Source organism: Cyprinodon tularosa, unplaced genomic scaffold (assembly GCF_016077235.1).
Source record: "Cyprinodon tularosa strain WSP-4 unplaced genomic scaffold, ASM1607723v1 ctg467, whole genome shotgun sequence".
NCBI lineage: Eukaryota > Metazoa > Chordata > Actinopteri > Cyprinodontiformes > Cyprinodontidae > Cyprinodon > Cyprinodon tularosa.
In genome coordinates, this window is record NW_024039193.1 from 1198036 (window position 1) to 1210686 (window position 12651).

General features: G+C 37.9%; 1 protein-coding gene across 1 annotated transcript in view; it reads right to left on the reverse strand.

Moving 5' to 3' along the window:
* Window positions 1-1670: 1670 nt before the first annotated feature.
* The window catches only part of abcb6b (ATP-binding cassette, sub-family B (MDR/TAP), member 6b), a 57317-nt gene continuing 46336 nt past the window's right edge, over window positions 1671-12651 (reverse strand). Inside the window, exons 15-17 of the mRNA XM_038301375.1 lie at window positions 4345-4519; window positions 4096-4208; window positions 1671-1769 (exon numbers count right to left, since the gene is read on the reverse strand). Of these exons, the coding sequence (XP_038157303.1) occupies window positions 1671-1769; window positions 4096-4208; window positions 4345-4519 (387 nt within the window). The remainder of the gene's footprint in view (window positions 1770-4095; window positions 4209-4344; window positions 4520-12651) is intronic.

Sequence of the window (12651 nt, forward strand, 5' to 3'; positions counted from 1 at the left end):
CCCAAAGTCTCTTTTCAGAGGGCAGCACAAGCATCTTCTTTAAAACCCTCAAAATTGTACTATAAATGAGACTTTACCAGATTCTTATGTACACCTTAGTAGTTTATTGATACACAGCATAATGTCCTCCTTTTTGGTGCTATAGAAAAGGCCACCCTAAGGCATGCGGCTACATGGGATCGTCTTCAAGTAAGTCTATTTAATCTTTACACGAGGGAAAACAAACCCAGACATGACAAAAAAAGACTTAAAGTATTATTGAATGACAGGTCCTTTCATTTTGTAGACATTTTAATTTCATTAATGCATGGTAGGTTTATGGCATAAACTGATCTGAAGAACCATCAATTGGCTCTGCTAAGATTAATAACATAAAGGTTATAAAGAACTGAAATAATCTACCTGGATATAGCTCTTTCAAACATCTTCCAGTAGTGAGAATGTTTAAATAGCTACATTTATTTTTTTAGGATTTTTATTTAAAAAGACAATAAAAAAAAAAGTGTGATAGACAATGGAAAGGAAATCAATTAAAACTGCAAGTTAACAGAAAAAAAAAAAAAAATATATATATATATATATATATATATATATATATATATATATATATATATATATATATATATATATATATATATATATATACATATATATATATATATATATATGTATATATATATATATTTTTTTTTTTTTTTCCCTGTTTCTTTTTCTTTTTTTACTGTATTTACATTTTGGTATTATCAATTACCAGCTGAGGCCGCTTCTTATGTTGTGCGAAAAAACACAAACATCCATCTTTAATCAGACCAGTGATCACAAAGCCAGAGATCTCATGCACAATAACCCCGTAAGCTGCTTCACTTCTGGTGTATTTTAATGGCTGATAGCATCCAGGCCTTTCAAGTATGTTGTAATATCACTCTGACTGATGAATAACCAGACATGTGCTTCTCTTACTTTTGTTGACTTGTCATCACGCATCACCTCATATCCTTCAATCAGCTTTTCATTTAATCTCTCCATCCCCCCTTTGTGTCGGCTCTAATCCCATTTCCCTTTCAACGCAGTTGTCCTTTCCTTTCATCTCCCCATCAAACAAAAAAGTTATTCTGCATGCTTTTACTTCCTCATCACTCGTACTGTAACCACAGTCTGGTCGTCATCTCACTCTCACATTAATCCCGGGTTAAAATTTGAGCCGATTCATCAAATATTTGCAACATCTAGTCACAGTTTTTATATTCAGAGGAACAATCAGTAGAATGAATATTTCTAAACTGGTGAGCTTTAGTAAGACTTAAAATTAGTTGAACATCATACCTGCTTTTCCCTGCATGGTCACAGGGCAGCTTTTAGATATTTAGCAAAAACAGTCACCACATATTGCAGAACAGATGTGCTTTTTATTAGTGTTAAGTTTCCTTGCAAACATTTGCCTCAAACATTCTAAAAATGTTACTGCTCATCTATCTGAAACAAAAACGTATTTTGCACTCCTTCCCACAGTCACAACAGCCGTTTGAGCCAATACATAACAAAACAAGGCAGGCCTGCATTCCGTGTGGAGTTGGTGAAAGAATAAACCAAACATTATAAGATCACCTAGGTAAAAGTGTGAAAAATGAAGTAATTAAGGCAACTGGAGACTAAACAACAAAATGGTAAAGTCACCTGTGTGCAACTACTATAGTTGTCCTGTTGGTGCAGACTTTGGCCAGTGATGCCTGGATGTTCCTCTCAGCTTGGGTATCAAGTGCAGAGGTAGCCTGAAGATAAAAATACTGCAGCATCAGAAAAAGGTCATGTTTGCATTTTTGTACATTTCTAAAGTATGTGTTGCACAGATGAGTTACATTGTGAACCTACTGAAAGTGAAGAAACTCATGAGAAGCCACCTTTAAATGTCAAACAGGCATCAGAGACACAAAAGATAATGAAAAGGAAAAATTTTGTCAAAAAGCAGAGTTCCTACCAACAAAAAAGGGAAAAAAATATGTATGCTGTTTGATCACTGTCAACAGATGTGATTTTTTTGCCAATATATATAAATATATATAGTATTCAACGCTCTTTTGTTTTACTAAACTCATCCAGTCACACTTTCTATGTACTATTTATTAGCCATCTATGTATGCTAAGATTAGGCAGAGATGATTTCTTGCTAAACTTAATGAAGCAGTAAAAATACAGCAGCCATAATCCAGAACTGATCGACAAGAAGATAGATAGATAGATAGATAGATAGATAGATAGATAGATAGATAGATAGATAGATAGATAGATAGATAGATAGATAGATAGATAGATAGATAGATAGATAGATAGATAGATAGATAGTTTTTAGTTGTTGTGCAATAATTTTTTTCAAAACTTGGAAAGTACTCACAAGTTGAAAATTGTTATCTACAGTATCTAGACTACCACCTAGATGGAACCTTACTTTTAAACGTGGAACATAAAGGGTGTGATATGAATTCTGCAGCTGGCCTTAAAAAAGGCTTAAATTCATCAAGTCCAGCATATTTACAAGAATCAAACTGCTGTTAATTCCTATGAACCTCAGTTATAGCAAAAAGGGACAAACTGAAACCTTAAGCTAAATCTTTCAAAAGTGCTTGAACAAAGTCATCTTGCACATTTAGCCTCTGTGTAGGTAATGATTCGAACAAAGATCCTAAGGAAATGGAACGTCATCTGACTGCCCCAGTTTTAGCAACAACACCTCTTTCACATTAGGTCATACACTAAAAATCACTTTACCTTTCTTTGTAATTTTTTCCCATGAGTAAGACTTTCTTGTTAATCTTTAATGCAGTTTTTATTGGGAAGGCATCAAAACATTTTACTACTTATCCAGACCATGTTTTAGTTTGTCAGGCCATTTAACTCTTTTTCAAATTTTTATAAATAAATAAAAAAATAAGAAAGAAAGTCCGAAAGAACAAAGCCAAATCAAGAGCTTGGCTTGTAGCATCTATAAGGGACACCGTCTATCTGACATCTTTTCCATTTTCTACTTGTCTGTTTCCTACCTTTAGCAACTCTCATCAAATATGAGTTTAGTGCTTTAAGGATAAACAGTAATACTGATAAAATGATCCGTTAAGTTAGACATGTACACTCCTCCATTAATCATTGATAGTGTTTCTTACTTATAGTATGAGGTACCTGTATAGGTTCTAATAAATATTCCTTTTTTTAAGATAAATCATCTTCATTGACTTCACAAAGTCAAATCAGCCAAGACTGGAGAAAAGAACTGAAAGATATCGGACAGTCTATAAAAATACAAATTTGAAATTGATAAATAGCACAAAATGTCTTGACTGGAGTAGAAGCCACAGCAACCAAGTGTTCGACCAAATAATTTTTTTGCAAGTCATAGATAAATCTCAAGACTTTGCCCTAAAATCCTGAATCAAGTTCTAAGTCAACACTGACTCTTCTGTCCTGTCCTGTGCAGATATTGTCAACAAGGGGGGTGAGGTTGCTTGAGGACCCAAAAGCAGAGATAAGTGAGGCAGAGATCAGTTCCTGTAGATTTAATGCAAACTGAGGCAAACATCCAAAACACAAAAATACTGAGAACCAAAAATCCAGAAAACTTTAGAGAAAACTGACGTGGAAAGAAACAAGGAAGCAACTAACAATCAACAAGGAATCAGAAAACAGTGACTGAACATGCGGTGTATAAATGGGAGACTGAACAAAGACCAGGCTAATCAGCAGAGATGGAGCAGGTGTGGATGGAAGAGACCAGAAGGGAGCTAGGGGAAAGGAGACAGGCACAAGGGGGCGACAGAGAGCAACCAAAGGGTGCTTAAACATTCATAAAATAGAAAATAAACCAAAGATCAACAAAACAGAATAACTGAAAACCAAAAACTCAGAATCCCAAAAGGGGACAACCATAACAGATATTGAATTACTGTCCCCTGGATTGTTGACATATTGAAGGAGGAAAGTAACCTACAGTATTAGGATTTATAGAGCACCTTTAAAGTAGGTCTGTCCAGCTCAGATCCCCATCAACTCTTATATCGATTGGTTTGTGAGAGATCCCCCCTTTGCCTGTGACTTCTGCTGCCTTACCTCATCAAGCAAGATAATCTGTGGTTTCTTCAGGATTGTTCGAGCAATGGCAACTCTCTGCTTCTCCCCACCGCTGAGCTTCAGACCACGCTCTCCCACCAAAGTGTCATACCCTGTGGGCAGCATTTTCATAATTGTTGGTAGCCTCAAAGAATGCAAAACATGCATATAGGTCAGTGATGTGCAATCTAAGTAGGCAGCTTAATCTAGATCTGATAGATCTTTTATATCTACGGAGAAAAGCCTGACCCAGTGGCAGCTCCAGTATCTTGCTGTGTATATCTGCAGCCATGGCAGCTTTCTGCACCTCCTGGTCGCTTGCAGTAACTTGGCTGTAGTGAATGTTGTTACGGATGGTGTCATTGAAAAGGACAATATCTTGGGGAACAACACCGCTGTACGATCTCAGAGAAGACTGACGCACCTAAATAGAAGGGGAAATAAATATAAATAGCTGGTTTTATTCAAACTAAATGCTTACCTGGGTTTCTCTAATGTATTATTAAGTAATGCTTCTTTAATAAAAAACATTTATGCTGTGTTTGTGCTGAAACGACTGTTATACTTGGAAATGCTGAATAACGACATGGAACTTCTCCTTCTTGGGAGCATACATCTACATAAATGTTGAATTGCTTAATTCCTGCTATACTATATAATGCATGTTCCCTCAGGTCACAGACTGCACACACATCCCGAATCTCTCCCCATTCCCATGTCTCCTGCAAGTTTCTACATTATGGGCTCATTTGCGGTGGATTTGTCTTCAAGTCTCTGTCAACTTCTCTTTTTTCTCAACATTGCAATTTTTCCAGTAGATTTCAACTTTATAGCATCGTTTCATTTAGTGTGTGCATTTTGTTTAGCATTACATGCTTACACATGTAATGTGTAAACTTTAAACAGGAGTTTTCAGGAGTTGTAGGTATGTATGTAGGCAGGTATGTCCTATGTTAATCCAGTTGTATCCCTCATCCAATGTTACTCTGCCCTTTGTATACAAAATCATAAAGTTAGGGCATTCGATAACTTCCAAGGTCATGGCCTGAAAACATAAAGTCTGGTTTGAAGGAATGCAGTTGGTCTCTACAAACATTTGAGAATAATAGGTCACCCTTTAGAACTAAGTGAATTCTGTGCTGGTACAATAACAATAGGCCACTTGTTAAACAGCTTGAGTAATAAAAATGTCCTCCCTATCAAATATCACATAATAAACAGAAAATGGTGGCACAATGTGATTTGCAAAACGAGCAACTCCACCATGAAGTGTATGCTAACGCACTATAAATGTTTTATGTGTAAAAAGTACAAAAAGCTGACAACTAGCTAAGCATAATGGAACTGAACCAGACCAAACTACCAACTTGCAACTAGACCCGTTGTAAAGATACAAACAAAATGGGCAGATCGATTAAGACTTGATCATAATATAGCAAGTAGGTGATGAATCTTGTTTGTCAGGATAAGTGCTGTTTAAATAGTGCTGGCAGTAACATTAAGACTTGGAGGCAGTAACAAAGTACGAAAAAGAGTCTGTTGGGTTGGGCAGTTAATTGCATTTGCAATTTAAGAAAAAATTTATTTCAATTCAATTCAGTTTATTTATATAGCGCCAATTCACGACACGTGATCTCAAGGTACTTTACAGTTCAACTAGATCATACAAAATATAAAAAATATTCAAAGTTTTCTGTCCAAGGAAGACCAGTTGATTGCATCAACTCATTGACTCAAAGGCAATCCCTCGACTTAGCATGCATGTAGTGACAGTGGAGAGTAATATCTCTAAACTCCGTCCCTCCCTATCCCTCCCTGCTGCAGAGAAGCTTGTCCACGCCTTCGTCTCTTCCAGGCTGGATTACTGCAACGCTCTCCTCGTCGGGATCTCTGGCAGGAGCCTTCAGAAGCTCCAGTATGTACAGAACAGCGCTGCCAGGGTCCTGATGAGGGTGAGGAAACACCAGCACATCACTCCCATCCTTCACACTTTACACTGGCTGCCCATTCACGCCCGTATAGAGTACAAGATTCTTCTGCACACCCATCACTGTGTGCACGGTGCGGCCCCCATGTATCTCACTGAACTGCTCACACCACACACCTCTTCCCGGACCCGGTCAGGCCAACAGCACCGTCTGGCCCCACCCAGGACACGGCTAAAAACAATGGGCGACAGGGCCTTCGAAGCCGCAGCTCCCCGTCTGTGGAATGCCCTCCCAGACCACCTTAGGGCCCCACAGACGGTGGATTGTTTTAAGAAAGGACTAAAAACTTTCCTTTTTAGAAATTCCTACAATTGTTGATTTTAGATTTTCTTTAATAGGCTACGTATGCCTTTTAATGTATTGATTTTAATGACTGTCTTTTTACTCTGTTTTTAATGTTATGGTCTTTTAAACTTGTTTTGTAGCACTTTGAGATTTGAAATCAAATGTAAAGTGCATGATAAATAAAATTCATTAGAGGAAAAACTCCCTTTTAACAGGAAGAAAAGTCCAGCAGAACCAGACTCAGTGTGGGCTGCCATCTGCCGAGGCCAATTGGGGTTCAAATTTCAAATCATTGAGGCACTCATATATGGTCATGTTTCATTAGACAACATTTTTTCTCATTCTAGTTCTTTTGGTGGCGGTAATATGTTTAAAGTAGGGTGACCAAACGTCCGTATTTCCCGGGACATATCCGTATTTCACATCCTGTCCCGGGCGTCCCGGGCTTTTTTTAGAAAGTGAGGAAATGTCCTGATTTTTTTAAATTACCTTAATTGGACCATTAAATTTACAGGCACTAGGGCGCTGCGTGTGACGTAATCCCTGAGCCGCGTCAGTGCGGGCAGCCCTGTTCTTAATCAGAATATAGATTGCGTGGCTGTCAGTACGCCAACAACATGCAAAAGCGCAAATGTATGTTTACCGACGATTTACAAAAAGAGTTTCCCCGCTTTAAGAGCGGGTCGAGACAAATGGGAGGCCTTGTGCACAGTGTGCAAAGCAGGCACATATGTCTCGGTGTCCAATGGAGGTGCAAGGAATCTGAAAAGCCACCTGGACACCGAAAGTAGAGATAGTCTATTGATATGTTTGTTTGTTTTTGGTACATTTTGGAACGTTTTTAGCTCATTTGTTAATTTATTTTTTTCCATTAGCCTACAGAACAGACATCATTTCGTTCATTGCTGAGGCTGAGTATCATGTGTTATTGGGAGTTGAGAGTTATTGTTAACTTTTACTGTTAAGTGAGGGATGTTTATATGATACATTATTTCTTTCATTGTGCTATTCATTCATTACAGGAATTGTTAAGCATTTTTAAGAGATCCCAAAAACTAACTGACTAAAGTTAATTTGGGAACAAGTGTTTTGGAGTACATAATAAAAGTCATTTGAAAAAAAAAAAAAAAAACCCACATGGATTAAATTTAAAGGAAAATGAAAATGATTACTGCAACTAATTTGTCTTCCTCCTACCATTAGTTGTAGCTGGGGGTGTCCGATATCCTCCGAAACTCATCTTTGAGACAAAACACCAAACATAGTCTTTGTTTTTCTTGCCAAAACACTAACTTGATGAAGTGCAACCCAAATCATTTATCTGATTTATTCACCACCTCCTCCTCCTCCTCCTCCTCCTCCTCCTCCTCCTCCTCCTCCTCCTCCTCCTCCTCCTCCTCCTCCTCCTCCTCCTCCTCCTCCTCCTCCTATTAGATTAAACCAGTAAACTTATATTCTGGATGATAGACTAAGACTTAGACAACTTTTATTGTTGTTTTGTATACACAGAGTGTATATAAAACAAAACTTCCTTTCCTTAATTTTCTTATTTTTATAGCTAATGTTAACTGTGTCAAATTTAACTTTGCATCTTGAACAACCGTTTGTTTTGGTAAGTTGCAGACAACAAGTTGGAGCAGAATCCAGAGTCCAAGAAATTAATTTTCTGGATGAAACAAATTGTTTTGATCGGTTTCATTTTTTTAGGCCATAAAGAGAATTAACTTAAATGACAGAAAACTCACGAGTCTTTTTCTAAAAACGATAGTAGAGGCAATTGCAAAAAGAATGTAAGAAGTAGAAGTGACTGTACCTGGAGGTGTGACACAAAGCTGTCCTGTATATTCGTGCCCTTTCTCACAGTGCATTTAAAATGCTAATTTCAATTGTTTCCTTAGTTTCTATTAATCAGGTTGTTGGTTAGCTTCATGTCCCAAAAAAAGCTGATATACATTTTTTGACAGTCTTCCCCCTGATAAGAGGCGACTTAAAGTCACTATTAAGGACTGGAAAAAGCTGGAGGACACTTCTGCAGAACAATATTAGAGATGTGTGGACAAGTTTATACTTCAAGAATAATAAGGATGAAATAGATTGAAAACTGGACAGAGATAATGAATTAAACACGACTGTCAATAAGTTCAGATCACAAACCAGCTTAGCATCCTTCTCTCTTGTTCTAAATACCAATAGGGTTTGATTTTCAGAAGAATTGTGAGTCCCAAAACACATCCAAATATGTTTGTATTTGTAGAGTAGATCCTCCAAGAAAATCCAAAGTGATTTGAGTTTATAACTCAGCAGAGAGCGTGTGCAAATCCTTTTTTTTTGCCTGTTTACCTTCAGCAATAGGTAAATGATATTCTGACCAAACTGTACAAATTTATGGGTGTAGAATATACAAATGTCAACACTTGCTCAGTACTTAGCATCTTTCCAAATCTGAAACTCAACTTTGGCTGCAGCTTTCGCTGCAAAAGAGATATTGGTAGAATGCCAGAGGATGGCGAGAGATTCAGTGCAACTAAACTTTCATCATTGGTACACTTCAACTTCCACCAAAATTTTAGAAATAAATTCTTGAAAAATCCTACAATGTGATTTCCTCGATTTTTTTTTTCTCATTCGGTCTGCCGTAGTCGAAGTGTACCTATGATGAAAATTACAGACCTCTCTCATTATTCTAAGTAGGATAACTTGCACAACCAGTGGCTGAGTAAATACTTTTTGGGCCCACTGTATATATATATATATATATACATACATACATACTGTTGGGATCTGGGGATGTACCACCTTCCTCCAACAGAGTGCGCCGTGGGTCTCCTGGGCTGGAGCCCTCCAGCACACCTGAGACGCATCTACTCATCAGGAGACCTTCCCTTCATAAGCAGCTGCCAGACCTTCCTTCAACGCCGCAGTGTTGACCTTAGTTTGGTTAGCAACCTGAGCCTCTGTTACCTGAAAGAATCTAAGTTGTCTCAAAGTGAGAAAACTGGTTCTAACCTTCCTCTGTCTTTGCTCACAGGAAACCTGTCTCAAGCCTGAAGCTCTGGGTGAGCTTAACCTGCCTTCCAGCCCTGGTGAGCCAAACCTGAAGATTCCTATTTGGATTTCCCCTGCTGCTCTCTGTGAAAAGCTGGAAACTCTGATCAAGGTCTGCCATTCAAAGTCAGAAGCTAGACGCTGCAGCTGCTTATGTACTCTGCTGAACCAACAGTCTCTGGACCCAACGGTTCCCTCTCTCACAAGAGAAGCCTGGACCCCGTCATGGTAGAACCAGAATTATCTAAAGGACTCCTTAATCATCTGCCTGCCCAGCTAATCAAACTATCATCTCTGCAGACTTCAGTGAACCCAACCCGGACCTGTTCCAGATCCAGTTCTTGTTTTTGTGTATCAATATCTTAAATAAACTCTGTTAAACTTTTACCCAGCCTCCATTGTGTTCTGCATGTGGGTTTGAATATAAACCAATCATGACACATACATGTATATCAAATCTCACTTTTCTTTCACAATTAACCTCAGCAGGCTGTTCTTCAAATTTTAATGGCGTGGAACCTAACATGTGCGCGACAATATTTGTACATCATCCACAAAATGCCCATTTATTCCTAACACTAAAAATAAATCAGAGTCTTTGAAGATCAGGCCCATAGTTATTTTTACATCCCAAATGTTTTATCTCTTCCTTCAACCATGGACCCATCTGGTCAAAGCAGAAAGAACAGCAAGTATATTTTTTTATTTGTTTGGTGCATTTAACACAATTTCGACTGCTTTCAAAACAATCCTTACATAATCATTGTTGAACTGACTAAACAGGATCTTAAAGTAACAAAGTTTTATTTTAGGCATTTATTTATGCATCCTATAAAATCTAAACAACAGAAAACCTAATAAAACAAACATGTGGCACACAAAAACTAGTCATTAAAAGCTATTAGTGCGTACTTGTGAGGGAAGTGAGCTCGTAATTGTTTAACTTCATATGGATGCCACATGAAGGGACTAACAAAAGCAAGGTTCTGATAAATTCACCAATGCAGAAGTCCTACATGGGTCCTACGAACATGGTGCAACACTTTAGCCCAATTGACCTGAGTTTAGATCTAAAAATTGGAAATTATTATCTCAAAGTCAGATCATAATGTTGTAATAGTCTCTATTTTATGCATTTACAGGTCTTTACTTACATATTAACATCATGAATTTATCCTTTTGTCTGTTGATTTTTATAGCCACTTTGCAGGTCATACAGGGGGGGTTATTCATTATTGAATCTTACAGGTTAAATTGGATTAAAATCGGGCAGTGGCGGCCTAGTGGTTAGGGCATAGGGCTTGGAATCCTGAGGTTGTGAGTTTGAAACCTTCTCCCACAGATTGTCGCTCTGGCTCCAAAAAAATTGCAATAAAAAAAAAAAAAAAGACAATATTTCCCAGTAACATTAGTTTAAAGCTACAGTGTGTAATAATTACAGGCATATAAAGTCAGAAATTTAATATATTATACATAACTATGTTATTTATCATCACCTATGAGCTCAGCCTTTTAACCATAATATTTGCGTTGCCTTAGAATTCGTTATTTATAATTACATAGGAGCGGGTCTCGCAGCCATGGAGGCTGACATCTTTGCGCTATGGCAAGCGCAGAGGCAACAAACTAGCGATTGCGAGATCTCCCATGATGCTAGAAAATAACTACGGCAAGTTGAGAGAGATTAACTGAGACGGTACTGAACAGTAGATGGCAGTATTATGCCTGAGAAGCGTTTAGTCTGCCTGAAACCAAAGAAGAAGAAGAAGAAGCAGGTATACTGCGCCTCAGTAACAAGAAAGGTGAACAAGGCGGCAGGCGTGAGTGACTTTGCAAACTGTTTGGCACTGTGTGGCCAAACATCAGACGAATGGAGGATCATGCCTACTCTGTATCACAACGAAAAGCGGCGGACACCGAACCCCCGTCATCTAAGAAGCGGAAACACGACGAGAATAAACGCAAGCGTGACAAGAAACGGCAAAAAACACGGATCAACATTGGCACGGCATTTACATGATGGAAGTCACTGATGGAGGAAAAAGGTTTTCAAAGTGACGCTCAAGTTGCCAGTTTTCTCTTGGACAGGTAATTAATCCTACACACACAATTGTCTAATATCACTGCAGTTTTTGGAGTACAGGATGCTCAGACCTGTCTAAAACAATAACATGCTGCGTGATGATGCTGTTACTCTCCAGTATACTTATTCAGCAACGTCCCTGACGTTTCATAGGTAATGATTCAGTAATTTTCTGTAAAATAATTTTCTGGATATATACCTCGGTTACTTCTCTCCGGCTCCTTTGGAGATCTTCAAGCCTTTCCTCCTCTGCTCTCACCCCGCTGGCACCCCTCCCTCGCCTGGCCCTAGCTGCACGGCCTCCCTGCCCTCGCCCTCTTCCTCGTCTTGTAACCCCCGTGCCACCAAAATGACTTGGACTCTGTAAACGGGGAATATATATTCTTCCAGCGAACACAATCTCGCTGTTAAACTAATGACTACAATTACTTCGTCTGTTTATATCACCATGCAAAGCAGATCACCAAAACGTCACAACGATGTAGAAAAAATAACGGGTATATTTATTATCTTAAGTCTACATGAAATCTATACCCTACACAGACTAATGAAATACTATCTGTAAAATTATCTATGTAAACAAACCTCATCACTTGAGAAGGTAGGTGATGTGGATGTCATGGAATAAATTTTGTCCCGTAACGCTCGCCATACTGTTGGGGGGGAGAAGCGGTGGGGGAGAGATGTTCATGTTGCTGCGGTCTGCAGTCTGACCACTAGATGTCGCTGAAAATTACACACTGTAGCTTTAATCTATATGATTGAAACTGATTAGAGAGGATGATGAAATCAAATGAGAACATTTTTTGAGAGGACAAAAGGTCAGAATAATAGCATACCAAATTATTTTCAAAGGTTAAAATTAATGTTTCTGATAGAGGTCCCTTAAAGTTGTCTTTGAAATATCCCTTATGAATAAAGATTTAGTTGAAAATTCCATAAACAATTTATCCACATATCCACAATTTTTTCCACATAGGTTGTTTAAAAAAAAAATAAAAAATATATATATATATATATATATATATATATATATATATATATATATATATATATATATATATATATATATATATTTTTTTTTTTTTTTTTTTTTTAGTTGGAACATTGTTTGAGAACAATCAACAAAACGGCTCAGCTACAAGCCTGGCTCCA